This window comes from Bos indicus, chromosome 3 (assembly GCF_029378745.1).
Source record: "Bos indicus isolate NIAB-ARS_2022 breed Sahiwal x Tharparkar chromosome 3, NIAB-ARS_B.indTharparkar_mat_pri_1.0, whole genome shotgun sequence".
Taxonomy (NCBI): domain Eukaryota; kingdom Metazoa; phylum Chordata; class Mammalia; order Artiodactyla; family Bovidae; genus Bos; species Bos indicus.
This window is the reverse complement of record NC_091762.1, coordinates 14,332,881-14,349,883: the sequence shown is the minus strand read 5'-3', so window position 1 is coordinate 14,349,883 and position 17,003 is coordinate 14,332,881. Positions and strand designations below refer to the sequence as shown.

General features: G+C 58.0%; 1 protein-coding gene across 1 annotated transcript; it reads right to left on the bottom strand.

Moving 5' to 3' along the window:
- Positions 1–6,935: 6,935 nt before the first annotated feature.
- On the bottom strand, positions 6,936–16,096 carry NES (nestin). The gene is made up of 4 exons (XM_019953070.2): positions 15,161–16,096; positions 13,978–14,102; positions 12,121–12,194; positions 6,936–11,885 (listed from the first exon to the last, which is right to left on the bottom strand). The coding sequence occupies exons 1-4, from the start codon at positions 15,941–15,943 to the stop codon at positions 7,474–7,476; spliced, it is 5,394 nt and encodes a 1,797-aa protein (XP_019808629.2). The 5' UTR covers positions 15,944–16,096; the 3' UTR covers positions 6,936–7,473.
- Positions 16,097–17,003: the final 907 nt, after the last annotated feature.

Genomic DNA, 17,003 nt, shown 5'->3' with positions numbered 1-17,003 from the left:
CCCCTTTTGTAGAAGTCAGTAAAACCTGATAAAGCTGAAGGACAGGACGACAGACCCAGAGGAGCAAGAGGTTTAGAGAGGGCGGTATGAAGAGACCCAGACAGGAGAGAGTACAGAGAAAGACAAGTGCTTGTTTGGGGCAGCTAGGGGCTCCCAGGCCATTCCTGCCTCGCTGGGCCTTCCCCAGGTATGTAAACCCCAAGCCAGCTGATCTCTGAGACGCCAGCACTGGCCTCCCAGGCCTACCTGCCACCAAGAGCCACATTCCTCTCTTCGCCCAGGCTCTCCTGCCCCAGCCTCTGCCCTCCCCACCCAGCCTAGCGTGGCTAGGGAGCAGGGCTGCTCCTTATGGAGCTGCCGGGAAGATGATCCTGGGGCCAGAGCAGAACCCCGCTTTACCCTCTATTACCCTGCAGTTGCCCACGCGCTGCACCGTCAGGGAGGTCGAGAGCATTAGGCTGGAGTTGTAAGTGGATCAAGCCCAAAGTGGGCCTTTGAAGATGGGGTCTGAAAAGAAGGCTGAGGAAGGGGAAGTGTCTGTCCTTGGGTTCTTAAGGGAGGTTGTCTGAGAAACATATCCTCACAGAGATAGAGTTTAGGTAGCAGGTTGAATTTCCCCGAGAGACCCTGGTGGTGAGCTGGAAGGGGGCTTGGTTTCCCAGCCTTTTCATCAGCTTTCTCTCTGAATCTCCAGGACAGCAGTAGGCAGGGATCCACCATCACTGATCAGTGGATAAAGAGAGTTCCAGAGGTAGATATAGGGCTGGAGTGAGAATCCTCCCCCTTCTTCCCCTGACACCTGCTGAGCTGCTTAGGCAGGGCTGCCGGAAACGGAAGCCTGCTCCTGGCTTTGTTGGGCTTCCTGGGGAAGAGAGAGCTGGTCTAGGGATGACTCAGCACCCTGTACAGAAACTAACCCCTGGACCAGTGTGTGTGTGTGTGGCCTCTCTTGGCTTGAACAGGGGGACTTGGCCCCTCATGGAGTGTCAGCCCCATCTCTTTGGGCAGCTCGAATAGGGGCCCACCTGTATCTACCTCGGCCTCCAGGACACAGCAGACAGCTGACCAAGCCCCTGGATATGTGGTTAAGCTCCAGCCACCTTCCCACATGTCTAAAATGGGGTCCCCCACAGGGTTTCCTTTCCCCTGGGGTTGAGGGAGGTCGGAGGATGTCTGAGTCTATGTGGAGAGAGGAGGCCCAGCCTAGATTAGGGGTTTGAGCATTGAGAATGGGCCTGAGAGCCCAGGGAGGTGGGTTTTCCAGAGGTCCTCCATCCACCAGAGTCCCCGGCTTTGCTCAGGCTGCTCTGACCCACATCCCCCTTCCCCATTCCTCTCCTACTCTCCCACTTCGACTCCCGCACCCTGCCCTGACCTCACTGGTGCCTTTGTCCCAGTCCTGAGGCTCTGTCTGTGAGCCTGTCTCCTGTGCAGAGAGAGACAGGGCCCCATTGTCCTGGCTGCCTTCTGAGACACAGTAGCTCCCAAAGACTTCCAAAAATGCTCAGCCTGTCAGACCCCCGTGGGCGGGAGAGCTTTCCCCAGGAGTGGCAGTCAGACCCTGCCGGGAGTGAGGGTCCAGGTACCGGGCTTCCAGCAGTGGAAAGCTTCCTCTGTTCCCCAGGCTAGAGGTCCTTCCTGAGATCTCACTTCCTGTCTGCCTCCTGTAAAACTGCCTGCTTCCTCCTGGGAAGGGAGAACTGGAAGCCTGAGGCAGAGCAGGAGAAAAGGTTGGGAAGGAGAGGAGAGAAAAGCAAAGAGGGAGAAGGAAGAACTCTGGGAGGAAATTCTCCGCTGAAAGACTCTAGACTCTTATCAACACTCTGAGTGGGTAGATCTTGTGACCTCTGTGTTTATTCCCTGATGATTCTTCCTCGAGGTCTTTAGAAGCCGTTAACAGAGGGAAGCCTGTTGCTTGACCACTTTGGACTCGAGCCAAGGAGCAGCCCACACCCCTGGGCCCATGTTCTTTGGACCCCAAGTGGCATCTTAGGATTCTTAGTATCCTTGGCAAGAATGTCTTTCTGTACCTTTATCCCCATCAAGGTAAACCGAAGTTCTCTTTCAACACAGAACTTCCAGGGAAATGAGGCCAATAGAAAAAGAGGGAATCCAGGAGACATCAAAGGATTCAAGAGTTGGGAAGCAGCCAGGGAGGAGGGAGGGGAGGAAGTGGAAGAGTGAAAGATGAGGAGAGGCAGAAAGGGGGAGACAGGAAGGAGAGGGGGTCTGTGAGGCTGACAGCGAGGGGGTGTCTCTCCTTAGCAGGGAAGACGGAGGAGGGGGCCAGACATCTCCCCACCCCTGAAACTGAAGTCTCCCAGCCACCCCTCCTGGGCCCCTGGGCTCCGCTTGTCAGCAGTTGAGCCCGCAGCTGCTGGGAGGTGGTTCCTCGACAGTGGCCCCCTGGCACCTGCCTCGGTTTATTTCTGGTGCCACAGCTGAGTCATGGGGGTGGGGAGAGTGAATAAGGGCTGTGGGGAGGGGAGCTTATGACTGCAAGAGGAGAAGACCAAAGGGGCCTCTCGGACCTGGGACTCTGGGGCCTGGGGTCTGTCCCTTTGGGGAAAGAGGGGGGACAGACGTGACAGCATGAGAAACAGGAGTTAGGTTACAGGAGGGGTGTCCACTTTGGAGACCTTGGGTTGGTGGCGTTGGGGCGAGGGTCGGGGAGCAGGAGGCAGAGTCTCTTACTTCTCAAATGTTGGAAAAGAAAAACGATCTGGCTGTGGGGGTGCTGTGTTAGAAAGGGAGGGGAGAAGGGAGAGGAGCCCCCAGGGTGGATGGAGAGATGGATGTGGAATCTTTGGATCATCAAAGAGGAAACAGAGGACGGTGTTTCCCTTGCTTCTGATCGCAGACTCCTCGGGCCCTCACCTGAGGCTATTCTGTCCCTCTTCCTGCCCCTGAGCCAAAAATTCTCTTCCCTGGTGGCTCACTTGAGACTCCCCTTTGTCTTTTCCAAGTGGGCCTGAGGACTTTGGAATGGGTACCTGGGTCCTCCCTTGATCCAGTAGAGCGGCATTCACATGACGTCTTCTGCTGCAGCGCCTGTCCTGAAACTTACCATTCCCTCTGGGGTGGGAGTGGGGGCCTCACAGGGACCCAGGGGCCTGTCCCCAAGCCCAGAGCCTTCTTGGGTTTCCTGGGCTTAGGTGGGCTTAGTGTCCATTCGCTCCCTTTTCTAGGAGCAGCCGCAGAGGGCACATTCCAGCTGAAATTAAATCACATTCCTCCAGGCCTGCCTGACAGGACGGCATTTCTGACAGCAGCTGTGACACCGCAGGGTCAAGTGGCAGCAGCTGGTGCCCCAAGGAGGGGCTGAGAGTGGGGAGCTGAGGGGCCAGGGCCTCGGGAAGCAATGAGTGGACTCTGAGTCTTTGGTCTCCAAAGTTGCTCAGTTGTGTCTGATTCTTTGCAACCCCATGGATTCTAGCCCCAAAGGCTCCTCTGTCCATGGGATTCTCCAGGCAAGAATACTGGAGTTGGTAGCTGTTCCCTTCTCCAAGGGGATCTTCCTGACCCAGGAACTGAAGCAGGGTCTCCTGCATTGCAGATGGATTCTTTACCAGCTGAGCTACCAGGGAGAGATCAGAGCAAAAAGTGTAGACCCTGCAGTGGGAAGGGTAGAGGTTAGGCTGCGGGGTCTCTTAGCTGCATGGAGCCTCAGGGAATGACCCAGTCTGAGCTGTATTGTGCAGATGGGAAAACCGAGGCCTCCGGCATCACTTTCTGAGAGGACCCTGGACAGACCCCCCTGTCCCACCCTGGACTGGGTTCCTGCATAGACATGAGGCTGAAGGGGCTCTTTAAGAGGCCGCACTCTGAGCTCCCTTGGCCAGAGCCCAAAGCCCAGGCCTTTGATTTCCTCTGGGACTCTGGCAGCAGCCGGCGGCAGGGCGGCAGGGACAGCATCAGGCTGGGCTGAATGGAGAACTCAGCCCCTGACCTCACCCTCCCAGGCGCCTCGGCCTGCACAGCCTTATAAGGAAGTGCCCCAAACAAACCGAGGAAGCCACCTCCGGCCCCCCACCCTGCCCCCACCCCGTTCAGAGGCTATATTTACCCAGAGGAGGCCCCAGAATAACCTCCCACTTGTCCTTGTGCTGGGGAGGGTTGGGGGATGGCGGGAGCAGCCTCCTGGTTCCCTCCCCTGGGACTCCACCCTCCCGAATGCTTCCTGTTGTCTGACCTCATCACAGTCATTCATTCATTCACTTATTTATTCAGTCTGTGGTTACTGAGCACCCTTGGGCCCCCAGGCACCGTGTCAGACCAAGGCCACGCTGTCCCAGAGCTTTCGAGACAACACCGTCTCCGAGGGACCACAGTCCCCTGGTCCTCCTTCTCAGGCTCCTGCCCAAGTGTCCTCCCAGCTGGAGTTCCTGGGGGCTCTGTTCTGGGTGACCTCTAGGCCAGAAGTAAAGTGAAATGTTACTCACTCAGTTGTGTCCGACTCTTTGTGACCTCTTGGACTGTAGCCCATCAGGCTCCTCTGTCCATGGAATTCTCCAGGCAAGAATACTGGAGTGGGTTGCCATTTCCTTCTCCAGGGGATCTTCCTGACCCAGGGATTGAACCTGGGTCTCCTGCATTGCAGGTGGATTCTTTACCATCTGAGCCGCCACCTTTCTGTCTCCCACAGTGGATCACCAAGTCCTGAGACTCTGCTTCCCTTCTGCGCTTGCTCTGCAGTCCCCCTGCTCCCCTTATCCCCTGCCTGGACCACGGCAAGACCCTGAAGCCCTTCTACCTACCCCAATCCACTCTCACACAGCAGCCGGAAAGTTCGGAGACTCATTTCCCTTAGGATGAAAGCCGTATTTCCTGGTTGCCTAGGGAGGCCTTAGCCCCCTGGCCCCCAACTCCTCTTTAGCCTTATTGTGAACCTTTTTACCCCTCACTCTCCACCTTCTGGTCACACAAGCCTTCGTTCTGTCCGTCAAATGCACAAACTTGTCTTCCTGCCCCAGGATTTTCTACATGCTGTTCCCTCTGGCTAGAATGCTTGTCCTCCCCCTCCTCTTGTCTCCTCCTCCCTACACCTGCCAGCTCCAGCTCCTCTTTTAGGCTCCTAGAGTAGCCCTCCCTGACCACCTCCTCCCAGCCTCCCCCAGTTCAGATCAGGTGGGAGCCTGCTGTCTGCTCCCACAGTCTCCTGCCTGTCTCCGTTTCCGAATATGATTTCCACTCAGAAGCCCTTGTTCAGTTAGAAGGCAGAGCTTTCCGGGTCAGGAACCCTGGACTCCCAACGCTAGCGTGGTCCGTGGCGCACAGTACATGCCCCATTAGCAGCTGACAGTCCCTGTTTCCGTCCAACCGTTATTTCTCCAGCTGCACAGACTTCCATTGCCAGAGAGGACACATCTCCCATGCCATACCTCCTCTAGAGAGTCTAACTGACATTCCTCCCCCTCTTAGAGATGTCAGCAGAAATGGCTATAGTTCTGCAGGGGACTAGGGGCCCTGGTGTGTGTGTGTTGGGCGGTGGCAGGATGGCCCGGACACAGGGAAGGACTCAGCCTCTGTCCTTGGCCCTTCACCTAAGTGGGGGTGCCCGAGGGCCTGGGGAGACCAAGTACAGGGCTCGTCTGTCCCATCAGAGGAGCAGGGAGGGGGCCTTATTTGCCCGGATGCCAGTGTGCTGGCCCCCAGGCTAGCAGCCTGGTGAGATCAGACATGGCCTTGTTAGCAATGGGCACAGGAAGGAGAGTGGAGGCCAGGAGGGCTGCCAGCATCCTAGACCCCAAGGGCCAGGGTGTGTGTGAAATGGGAGGCCTGGATAACCAACACAGAAACTCCCAGAAGGCAGAGAAGGTGTGGGTAGAGAAGCAGACAGTGGGGTCCTGTCGGGGGCCTCCTGTCCACCCCCTCCGTGTTGGGAGGACGAGCTAAAGTCAGAGGGGTTGAGATTTCATCTTGTTATCTTCCCCTGGCCTCAGCCTGAGGCCCAAGAAAAGAAAGGGCCTGCCTCTGGCCTTGGGATTGTCTCTCCAACCGAGAACATTCATCTGGCAGCTCCTGCCCCACCCCCACCCAGAGTATTTAGGTGTCGCTGGCCTGCTTTTCTTCCCTCCAGAGCTCAGATGGGGGAGTGGCTTCTATTTGGGTATCCTGACTACAAGGCCTTCAAGCCCAGCCTAATCCGGGCACCCCTGGTCCCTCCTGGCTCTATACAGGGACCCAGAGAACTCCTGGGAAGGGGGGTATTCTTGGGAAGTTGCTGTGGCTGGGTGGACCCCCAATTTAACCCCAGGCATCAGCATATCCCATCACTGCTCTTTCGTTTCACCAGACAGCTTCAGTTTATACCCCCTCACCTCCACTTTCTTGTCTTCCCTGTCTCCTGCTTCCGCTTGCAAGGAGGTCCTACTGAAGATCTAACCTGTAACCCGCTGGCTTCTCCTAGCCTGCTCCCTGCTCTCTCTGCCCTGGGAGGCCCATGTCTGTCATTGTGTGGCAGAATCTGAGGTTCAGAGAAGTTGAGCACTGACCTGAGGCCACACAGCCAGACTGAGGCAGAACAGACCTCCTTCTTCCCTCACCCGGCTCTGACCCGGCCAGTCTGAACAGACACCAAGGCCAGACAATTGTTTGGGTTTGGGGGCAAGGGGGCTTATTATGCTGGCGGCGCTGAGGGGCTGGCAGGGAGGACATGCGAGGGTGGGGGTGGCCCCAAGCCCTAATCCCTGTAATCAGCACTGTGGGCAGAGATGATGACAAGCCTGGTTTCTGCAGGCGCCAAGGTCACCTGGGTTGGCACCCCCAGCCTTCCCCTGCCTGGCCTGTCTCCACCATGAGGCCTTCCAGAATCTTCTCTCCCCAGCAGGCAGCCCCTCCCCAAGACCAGCGTCTCCTGCTCCCCTCTACCCTGGCTCTTCTGCCTCTGCGTCAACCCTGAGGCCCCCCTGAATTGAGAAAGGAAGAGCCCAGACTTTGTAGGCGGAGGCATTACTTTATTCAGGCGGGGATGAGCCAGACGGGGCCACAACATGGCAGGTCTATGGAGGGGTCAGGACACAGGAGCACCCCCTCACCCTCATTAGCCACCAGCCAACCATCTCATGAGGGTGCAGGGAGGAAGGGCAGAGCTGGTAAGCCCTGGCACATGGAACACCAGAGCCCCTCCCTTTGGAAGGGCCGCTGAGCCCTGGCCTTTTCCAGCTAATGGGATGGGAGGAAAGGAGCTGCGATGGAAAGGAGGGGCTAGTCCTACAGGTTCAGTTGGCTTCAGCCCCACGGGACGGTGCAGGCAGGCTGTCCCTGCTATGCAGAGGCCAGGGGGCTGGCAGCTATTCCCGGAGTCTCCACGCTTGGACCGGGCCCCTTTGCCACACCCGTTTCCCCCTGGCCAACCGGGCCTCTGGGATAGAAACCACAGGTCAAGAGAGTGCAGGTTAAGGGTGCTGCCCCGAGCAGGGAGGGGGTTGGGGACGCCCCTCCGCCCAATGCCTCCGTGTAGGAGAGCTCTCTCTAGTCCTCCCCTGAAGACCAGGAGTCTCCATCACCTTCTCTCTGACTGAACTTCAGGAACTGGCCTTGGCCCAGGTGAAGAGGAGCCCCTGCCCATGGGGCCTTCAGGGAAGCCCCTTCCTCCTCTGAGGGGCTCCCTCGGTCCCCCCCAGCAGCCCCCGGTTTCCCCTGGCCTCCCCCCTCGGACTGCTCCAGCCCGTTCACCACGCCCCCATTCACGCGCTCCAGCTCTTCCTTCAGGCTGGGGCCTGGGCCACCATCAAGGGTGTCCTCCACCCCGCTGAGGGTCCCCAGAGGGCCAGGGACCTGGTCCTCCGTCTCCAGGGGAGCAGCATCAGACTCTTCCTCTGAGCCTGAGGCCTCAGTGCTGTTCTGGGACTCGGTCTCCAGGGCAGTCACGGGGGCGTCGGCTGCCGCGCCCCTTGGGCCATCGTCCCAGGGGACACTGACACCCACGGTCTCAGACTCCAGGAGGTGCCCTCCCTGAGGGCCGCTCAGGGCGGGGAGGCTGCCCACAGAGGGCGCTGGCCCCCAATGCCCTGGCCCTGGCTCCCTCCCCTCTTCTTCATCTTCTTCCTCGCCCTCCTCCCCGCTCTCTTCCTCATCTGCAAATCCGTCAGATTCACCATCACGATCCCAGGCTGCAGGCTCCAGGAGCAGCTGGGGCACTTGGCTCAGAGGTTCTTCCCCCTCCCCCGGGACCCCGGGAAGGAGAGAAGCCTCAGTCCCCAGGTCCTCAAACTCTTCCGACAGCTCAGAATCATGGCCACGTTCCTCCTCCTCAGCTCCCTCCTCTTCCTCCTCTGAGGGCTGGGCCCCAAGGCTCTTGGAGGCTGGGACCACAGGATCCCAGCCTTCTTTTCTGGGCTCCCCTTGAGGGGAGGGCCTCTGCTCTCCAGGCAGGTCCCACTTGGGGGAAGCGGGGGACCTGAGGTAGAGGCCTAGGGGAGTGGAGTCAGGAAGGGTCTCCCCTAGCTCATCCGCCTCGCTCTCTTCTCTGCTCTCCTCCCCTTCCTCCTGGAGGCCCTCAGGGATCCCCCCAGAGCCCAGATCCTCCTGCTCACCTCCTGCCTTTCCTACGACCTCAGCCCTGCCCTCCAGCCCCCAGCTGGCTTCTTGGTTCCCCTCAGCCAGGGGCTGGGGCCCAGGGGCATCTTCAGGGATTAGGCTGGGCAAGCAGGACTCAGTGGGCCTCAGACTGGGGGGCCCCAGCAGTGGTTTGGCATCCTCCTCAGCTCCCTCTGACCCCAGGGGCCTGGGCTGGAGGGTATCACTTCCCTCGTGAGACCACAAGGTCTCAGCTGAGACTGGCTCCTCTGTTTTCCCAAGGGCCCCAGATTCTGACTCCTCCCAGTCCCTAGGAGTCTCCAACGGGTCTCTGCTCTTCCCGGACTCAGGCTCCAGAGTGCCTGCCTCCTCCAGCTCCTTTCTGGGCCCTTCCAAGCCCTGTACCTTCTTTGCTGCCACACCTCCCTCCCCCAGGGGTGGCTCCATCACCTCCTCTCTGGCCAGGCCACCTGGGTCCTCCAGCTTTACTGCCTCCTGCTCGGGTCCCCGTTCCACTCCCTCAGACCTGCCCATGGCCCTCTCTAACTCCAAGGTGACCTCTGGGGAGGCTCGGCCACCCCCTGGGGCCACATCCTCATCTTCCAACTCGGGCTCCATCACCTCTGATGTTCCCTGGGCAGCCGGGAGGCCCAGGGCCCCCACCTGCTCTGGCTGCTCCTCAGGGTCCTGGAGGCCCGCAGCGCCTCCTGCCCCTCCGGCACCCTCAGCTGGGAGCCTCTGCTCTTTGGGCTCAGGGCTGCCTGGCTGCCCCTCACCTGGGCCCCAGGCCTCACCTGTGGCTGTCAGCTGCAGCTGACCCTGCTCCACCACCTCCCCCTCCGCAGGGGAGCTATCCAGTTTTTTCAGTTCCAGCTCTGCCCCATCCCCACTGTCCACTCCAGCCCTCCCCGGAGGCCGCTCCTGATCCAGTTCTTGGTCCCCCTGCATTGCATCTCCCCACTTCTGCTGCTGTGCAGAGAGTGGCAGCTCCTGCCCCTGCTCCTCCAGGGGCCTCAGTGACGCCTGACTCTCTTCCTGCTCCACGTCCTCTTCCTCTTCCAAGTGCCTTAGACTTCCCTTGTCGGCCTCCTCTAGAGACTGCAAATTCTCCACGTTCCACTCTGCCAGAGAGCCCAGTGACTCTTGATTCTCCTTCTCTGGGGGTCTCAGTGTCTCATGGTTCCCTTCCACAGACCCCAGTGGCTCTTGACTTTCCTTTTCTAGAGGTTTCAGTATTTCCAGGTTTTCCTCTTCTGTAGGCTTTAGTGGTTCTGGAGTCTCTGTTTCTAAAGACCTCACTGCCTCTGTACTCTCTTCATTTAGGGACCTCAATAACTCTTGATTCTCTTTTTCAAGAGGTCTAACTATCTCCTGATCTTTTCCAAGAGACTTTAGTGTCTCTGGTTTCACTTTTTCTAGAGGGCTCAATGTCATCTGGCCTTCTTCTTCTAGAGATCTCATTGCCTCCTGGTCTTCTAGAGATCTCAGTAATTCCTGTTTTTCTTCTTCTGGAGGTCTCATCACCTCCTGTTTTTCTTTTTCTAGAGACCTCAGCGGCTCCTGGTTTTCTTCTTCTAGAGGTCTCATTGCCTCGTGGTCTTCTAGAGACCTTAGTGACTCCTGTTTTTCTTTTTCTAGAGGTCTCACTGTCTCCTGGTCTTCTTCTAAAGCTCTCATTTCCTCCTGGTCTTCTTCTAGAGACATCAGCGGCTCCTGTTTTTCTTCTTCTGGAGGTCTCGTCGCCTCCTGTTTTTCTTTTTCTAGAGACCTCAGCGGCTCCTGGTTTTCTTCTTCTAGAGGTCTCATTGCCTCCTGGTCTTCTAGAGACCTCAGCGGCTCCTGGTTTTCTTCTTCTAGAGGTCTCATTGCCTCCTGGTCTTCTAGAGACCTCAGTGACTCCTCTTTTTCTTTTTCTAGAGACCTCAGCAGCTCCTGGTTTTCTTCTTCTAGAGGTCTCACTGCCTCCTGGTCTTCTTCTAGAGACCTCAGTGGCTCCTGGTCTTCTTTTTCTAGAGACCTCAGCAGCTCCTGGTCTTCTCTTTCTGGAGGTCTCACTGCCTCCTGGTCTTCTTCTAAAGAACTCAGGGACTCTGGTTTGTCTCTTTCTAGAGGTCTCAAAGCCTCATGATTCTCATCTTCTGGAGCCCGCAGGGATTCATGATTCTCTTTCCCTAGCGGTCTTGACGTCTCCTGGTCTTCTTCTTCTAGAGACCTCAGTGGCTCCTGATTCTCTTTGGCTAGGAGTCTCAGTGTTCCCTGGTTCTCTACTTCTTGACATCTCAGTGGCTCCTGACTCTCCTTTTCTAGAGTTCTCAATGACTCAGCGTTCTCCTCTTCTAAAGACCTCACTAATTCTTGATTTTCCTTTCCTGGATATAAGAATGTCTCTACATTAACTTCAAGAGACCTCATTATTTCTTGATTCTCCTTTCCTAGAGATGGCAATGTCTGTGGATCCTCTTTTCCTATAGGCTTAAGTAGTTCTAGAGTTTCTTTTTCTAGAGATCTCATTACCTCCGTTTCCTTTCCTTCTAAAGACTTCAATAATTCTTGATTCTCCTTTTCTAGTATTTTTAGTGTTTCTAAGTTCTCTTCTTCCAAAGACCTCAGAGATTCCAGATTCTCCTTCTCTAGAGATCTTATAGTCTCATGGCTCTGTTTTTCCAGTGGAATCGATGGCTTTTGAATCTCTTCTTCCAGAGAGTTCAGAGCTTCTTTTTCCAAAGGGCCCTGGGCATCTTGGATTTCTTTCACGTCCAGACCCGCCTCTTCTTGACACGTTTCCTGCTGCAAGCTGCTCACTGCTTTGGCCTCTACCACTGTTTCTTTCTCTGTCAGCCCCCACAGTTGGCCTTCATCTTCCTCCTGGGATCTGCTGGACTCTCTAGATGCACTGGGTTCTCCATCTTTGGTCTCTAGACTGGAGTGGTCAGGGCTGAGGGCTGGAGCCAGGGAGGCATGATCTTCAGGGGACTGGCTTGGACTGGGCTCTTGTTGCTGGCCCCCAGGCTCCTCTGGTCCTGGCAGGACGCTGGCGGGGATGGCCACCTTGGCTTCAGCCCACATGACTTCTGGCACCTGTTGCCTCCCAACTCGTGGTTGGGGCAGAGACACAGGGGCATCCTGGGCTCTGATCTCGGCATCTACAGCAGGGCAGGGAGCCTGAGGGGTGGGTGGGATGGGGGTGCTGGCTGAGGTTGGGGTGCGAGCCTGAAGGAATTCCTGGCTCTTCAGAAAGGTTGGCACAGGTGTTTCAAGGGTACCAGGCAAAGGTGAGGAGAGGGGAGTAGGGCTCAGGACAGAAAGCAGAGGTCCCGGACGCCGGCCCTCTGGGGTCCCAGGGAAATGTAGCTCCAGCTTAGGGTCTGGAAAGGCAAAGAGGGGAAAATGGTGTCAGGACAGATCAGCTGGGATGGGGAGGAGTACCCTGACCCTGCTCCTGCCTTTTTTGGGCTGGGCTAAGAGCATGCTCATTGATGTTAGGGGCCATGGGGTCAAGAATTAGGCTTTCCTGCTTCTCATCTCAAAAAATAAATCGCTCTGGGGTATGAAGAGGAAGCAAAGGTAAAGTTCTGGGGGAAACCTGGCCCCTCCTCTTACCCAGAAAGCTGAGGGAAGCCTTGGAACCGCTTGCAGGTGTCTGCAGCCGTGAGTTCTCAGCCTCTAGGAGGGTCCTGGGGACGAAGGAAGAAAAGCCGGGTCAGCCCTCTGCCCACAGGCCAGCAGGCCAGCCAGCCAGGGGAAAGTCACAGGCCCCGCCTGGCAGGCCTCCTCCTCACTTTCACCACTATCACACAAAAGCCACAATGGGGTTGTGCTTGGCTCTGCCCATGAAATCACATGGTCACACCCACAGATAGCACACACTTGCTCACACAGAGTCACACACTTATTTGAACACACAGCTGGACTCACAGACACACAAGCGGTTCCCACACAGTCGACACAGAGTACACACACCCCCACACAGCGCTTAGACTAGTCCCCTCCCCATCCCAGGCCTATGACCTCATCCTCCGGGTGGGGGGCCGATTCTCATGCTAATTGCTGCCTTTGTCCACACCGCCATCTGGAGGGTCTGAGGAGGGGGCTTCCCTGGGGAAGTGGGAATTCTCAGGCCGTTCCCATGGGATAGGCTCCCCCCTCCTCCTCCTCCTCCTCCCCCAGGGCCCCCAGAGCTGGTTACAGACAAAAACAAAAGAATTCAGCTCCCTCTCTCCAAATCCTTTTCATGCCTCAAAACCCAGGTTAAGCCTGCCCAGACCTTTCCCCTCAGTGGTTTGACAAGGGGTCAAGGCTCTTATCTGGGGATCTCTAAGTAGTCTGGATCCCAAGCCTTTCAGGGCAATGAAGGTCTTTGTGTCCACGCCCCTGCCTTAGTGTCCCATGGGGACTAAGAAGGCGGGGACCAGTTGCGGGGAAGGAGGACCGATCAAATCAACAAGTTATGCCGAACATCTATCGGCTCTGTGCTCTTCTTCATCATCTCTGAGTCTGGTTAGCATTTTCTCGGTTCTTCCTGCTGCAGCACCGAGCTGCTCTCTGATCTCTGTGGAGGTGGAGCCCCTTCCTTCTCATCCTTGGAGCCTCACTGACTTTCCTCCTCTGGACCCTGCCTCCCCTCCCCTCCTGAGCTTTTTCCGGGGCCCCTGCTTTTGTTCGTCAGTGGATTCTCGGGGCATTGTCTTCATAGGCTCTCCAGCCCTGGCCCCACCCTGCGGGCTTGCAGTACGCAATCCTTCACCATGGCAAAGCCCCTTCCTTCCTCAGGCTCCATCAGTGGGGCCTTGGCTAACCAGATCAGTTTCCCAGGCGAGACTGTGGGTTTGCCCAAGGCCACAGAGCCAGAGAAGCAGCACTTCCTTGGTCTCAACCTTTCCTGAGCCAACAGGGTATGGTCAGTAGATGGGCTGGGCAAGGCCAAGGCCAAGGGCACCAAGGCTTGACAGGAGTCAGGCCCCCGGACATTCAGGATGGAAGGGACTTTGGTTGTCACCTAGCCCATCTCCCATCCTCCAGACCGGGAGACTGAGGCCCAGGTCAGGTGGCAAGTCGGTGCCACCAGCCCACACCTGCGGTTCCTCCTTCCTGAGGCTGCTCAAGGACATCACCCTCTTGGTGTGAGTGTGCACACACAGGGACTGGGCTTTTCAGCCCCTTGGGGGTAATGTTCTGGATGCAGATGACCTCTAGGTGTCCAGCCTTCTCCTTCGAGGCTGTCCCACTCAGCTATATCACCGCTCCTTGGAGGGTCTCCTGGGCACAGGATACTTCTCCGGTCTTGAACCCACAGGAGAGCAGGTGGGCTTAGGTGGAAGGGATCAGCCTAGGGTCACAGGACCAAGTGGTGGCAGAGCCCCCACCCCACCCATGGCTCTGGGCCCCTTCAGGCGAGGAGTCTGCCCCCACATAGACTTGTGCATCTGTGTATCCCCATGGGTCAGGGTCAGGCTCTACCTGTATGTGGCCACCTCCAGGCTGAGGGACATCTTGAGGTGTGCCAGCTGCTGCCGACCTTCCAGGACCTGGGCGATTTGGCTCTGGAGGCCTTGTTTCTCCTGCTCCAGGGCCTCCACGGCCAGCTGCAGAGCAACCCAGAGGTAGTCAGTGAAGGGGAGGGCTCCTTCCCCCTCACTCACCTCCATCCCCCTTGGCTGCTGCAGCAGCAGCTTCGCTTCCTGATTAACTTCTCCGCAGAGCAGATTCCTGCCTCCCCTACCCCACTCCCTGCCCAGAAAACCCCCTTCTGGAGCCTCTGCAAAGGGCCCCTCTCAGTCCTATCCCACGGCCTGGCTCCTCCTCTGAGGATGCTGATTAAATGGTAGCACATGCGGCTCAGAATTCAACTCCCACAGGAAGGGGGAGGTGAGGGAGGAGAGGAGATGGGTTACAGAGAGTAGGAGAAGGGGGAAAAGTGGAAGCAGAAGGAAAAACGATTAATCAACAGGCCTGGAGCCTGCAGGACTGGAAGCCAAACCGCCGGGGTCCCAGCCACTGTCTCCCGCTCCCCACCCTCGGCCCCGCCCCCTCCACTTCCCACACGTTCTCATGTTCTGGAATCTTTCTCCTCTGAAGGGGGAGTGGGGGATAGTGAGACCTCTGTCTGGGCCAGGCAGGAGGCTGTTTTCTCAGCTGCTGGTCACATCTGCGCAGTGTGAGGGGGAGCAGCTGTCCCAGGCCTCTGGAATGTACTCAGGAGCTGAAGAGCCCTGACAAGGGAGAAGGGGCTGGTGGCCCCTCATCCAGGGCCCCTCACCCTCTCCTGCCAGGGGGAGGAGGGCTGTTGAGAACTTGGAGACTGAGAGGCCAAATCCTGAGCATCTTCTGAGTGATAGCAGAGCCTAGGGAGGGGCCCAGGGGCCATCAGGGTGGGAGGTGCCATCCAGACAGGGAGGAGACTGCTACAACGTCTTGGGCCTTTCGGCCCTTCGAGGTGTGCTTTGAGAGGAACCTGAACCTCCAACCCTGCACTAGCCAGAGTTGTGAGAGTCCAGGCTGGCGGCACCAGTAATGGTTTTCTAAAAAGTGGCCCCTAAATCTACAGCCACGCCCACTGCCCACTCCCCTTCCCAGGTCTCTGAACCCCAAAAGGACTTCCTGAAGCCTTGTCTTGCCCCGTCCCCGCCCCCGGCTTCCTCACCTGGAACTGCTCAGTGGTCCGCAGCCGCTCCTGCCAGCGGCCCTCCAGCCTCTGCTCCAGCGCGGCCCTGCGCTCCTGAAGGCCGCTGCGCTCTGCCTGGAGTTGCTGCAGCTCCAGGCGACCCTCGCGGGCGCCCTGCATCGCGTGGCCTAGCCGCTCGCGGGCCTGGCCCAGCGACGTCTCCATGTGCGCCACGCGTTCCTGGTAGCCGCGCACTGCCCCACGCCACGCCTCGCCCAGCCGCTGAGCCAGCTCCTCCACCTCCGGGGCTGGCGCGGGGGGACCCCGGGGCGGAGCGGGGCCGCGGGGGGCGCAGGCAGCCTGCGCGTTCAGGCCGGCGCGCTCCTCCTCGTGCGCCACGCGCAGAGCCTCCAGCTCGCGCTCCAGCTCCGCAGCCTGGGTGCTCAGCCAGGCCTGGGCGCATTTCTCGGCCTCGACCGCACGCCGGCTGCGGGCCACCTCCTCCGCGGTCCGCTCCCGGGCCAGCCGCAGCTGCTGGCACCGACTCGCCACGCCCTCCACCTCTTCTGCCAGGTTGTCGCGCGCCACCTCGGCCGCGTGCTTCTCCCGCCAGCGCTGGTCGACGAGGGCCCGTAGGGCCGCCAGCTCGTCGTCGGCACGAGCCCTCCAGGAGGTGTCCCCGGCCTGTGCCCGGAGACCCCCGAGCTCCGCGCTGAGCAGCTCATTCTGCTCTTCTAGCGCCTTGACCCGGGCCAGGTAGGCCTCCAGGCGCCGGTTGAGCTCCCACATCTGAAAAGATTCCTCCCCCAGGCAGCCCTCCATCCTGCTCGTCTGACCCACCGAAGGTGGAGAGACTCAGGAGAGCACCAGGAGAAGCCAGCAGCTCTCAAAGCTTTGGGGACGGAAGGGAAAAGACGCGGATGGGGACAATGACGGGGCGGGGCGAGGAGCAACCGGAGCGACTGGGAGTCGGGAGTGGGAGCGAGCCTATTCATACTCCCGCCAGCCTGGCGGGAAAAGGGGCGGGACACAGCTCTTAACCCCTTAGGGTTCAGAGCGACGGCGGCAGCCTCTGTCCCTGCCGCCCCGGGGTAATGTAGAGCGGAACCAAGGGAAAATCCAGGCCGGGAAAATCCGATCCGATGGCGGTGGCTTTCAGGCGAAGGAGGGCGTGAGGCAAGGTCATCAACCCAGATAAGAGGAGATAATACACAGAACTGAGCCTGTGGAAGGGATGCCAGGGATTTAGGCCTGCGAGGGGGTGCGAGTCTGTTACTCAGGGCATCCAAGAAAAGTGTCATTGAATTCTTCTCGGACTCAGTTTCTTGATCCATAAAATGGGAGCGCTGATGGAACTCTCATGGGACGGCTGAAAGGATAGATGTGGCCATGTTTTTCCTAAATAGCAAAGACTCACCCTCCTGAAATACTGGAAGAAGGCTGCATTGAAGACAGAGGTCAGAAAACACATTGCCTGGAAAGCACCAAGTATGTGCTATTGGGAGGCACCGCGGATGCACGCACACCCCATTTCCTCAGTCTCCATCAGGAAACGAAGGAGCAGGCAAAAGGGTGTTCTTTCCATTATTCACCTCATCCTTTCTACTCCTCTTTCATATAACCTGAAGTTCATATACCCACCTTTTTGGTAATGAAACCCCACCTCTCACTCTCAGTTCTCGGGGGTCGGTGGGGGGGCGGGTAGTGGGAAGGACACTCCAGCCCGTCCTCGGTGACAGGAATTTTTGTGCAGAGGGCGCCCCCTGGTGGCTCTCAGACTGTGCCAAGACGAAGAAGCAGAAAGAGGCATCTCTTAGTCACAAGGCGTCCAAATTTATCCAGCCTTTGGAATGTGCCAAATCATGTTCTAACATTTTATTTA

Excerpts from the sequence above, each read along its gene's own strand:
- NES (XM_019953070.2), bottom strand. The coding sequence starts at position 15,943 with ATGGAGGGCTGCCTGGGGGAGGAATCTTTTCAGATGTGGGAGCTCAAC. Across the intron at positions 12,195-13,977 it reads CTGGAGGTGGCCACATACAG|GACCCTCCTAGAGGCTGAGA; the intron begins GTAGAGCCTGAC and ends CTTCGTCCCCAG. Across the intron at positions 11,886-12,120 it reads GGCTTCCCTCAGCTTTCTGG|ACCCTAAGCTGGAGCTACAT; the intron begins GTAAGAGGAGGG and ends TTGCCTTTCCAG.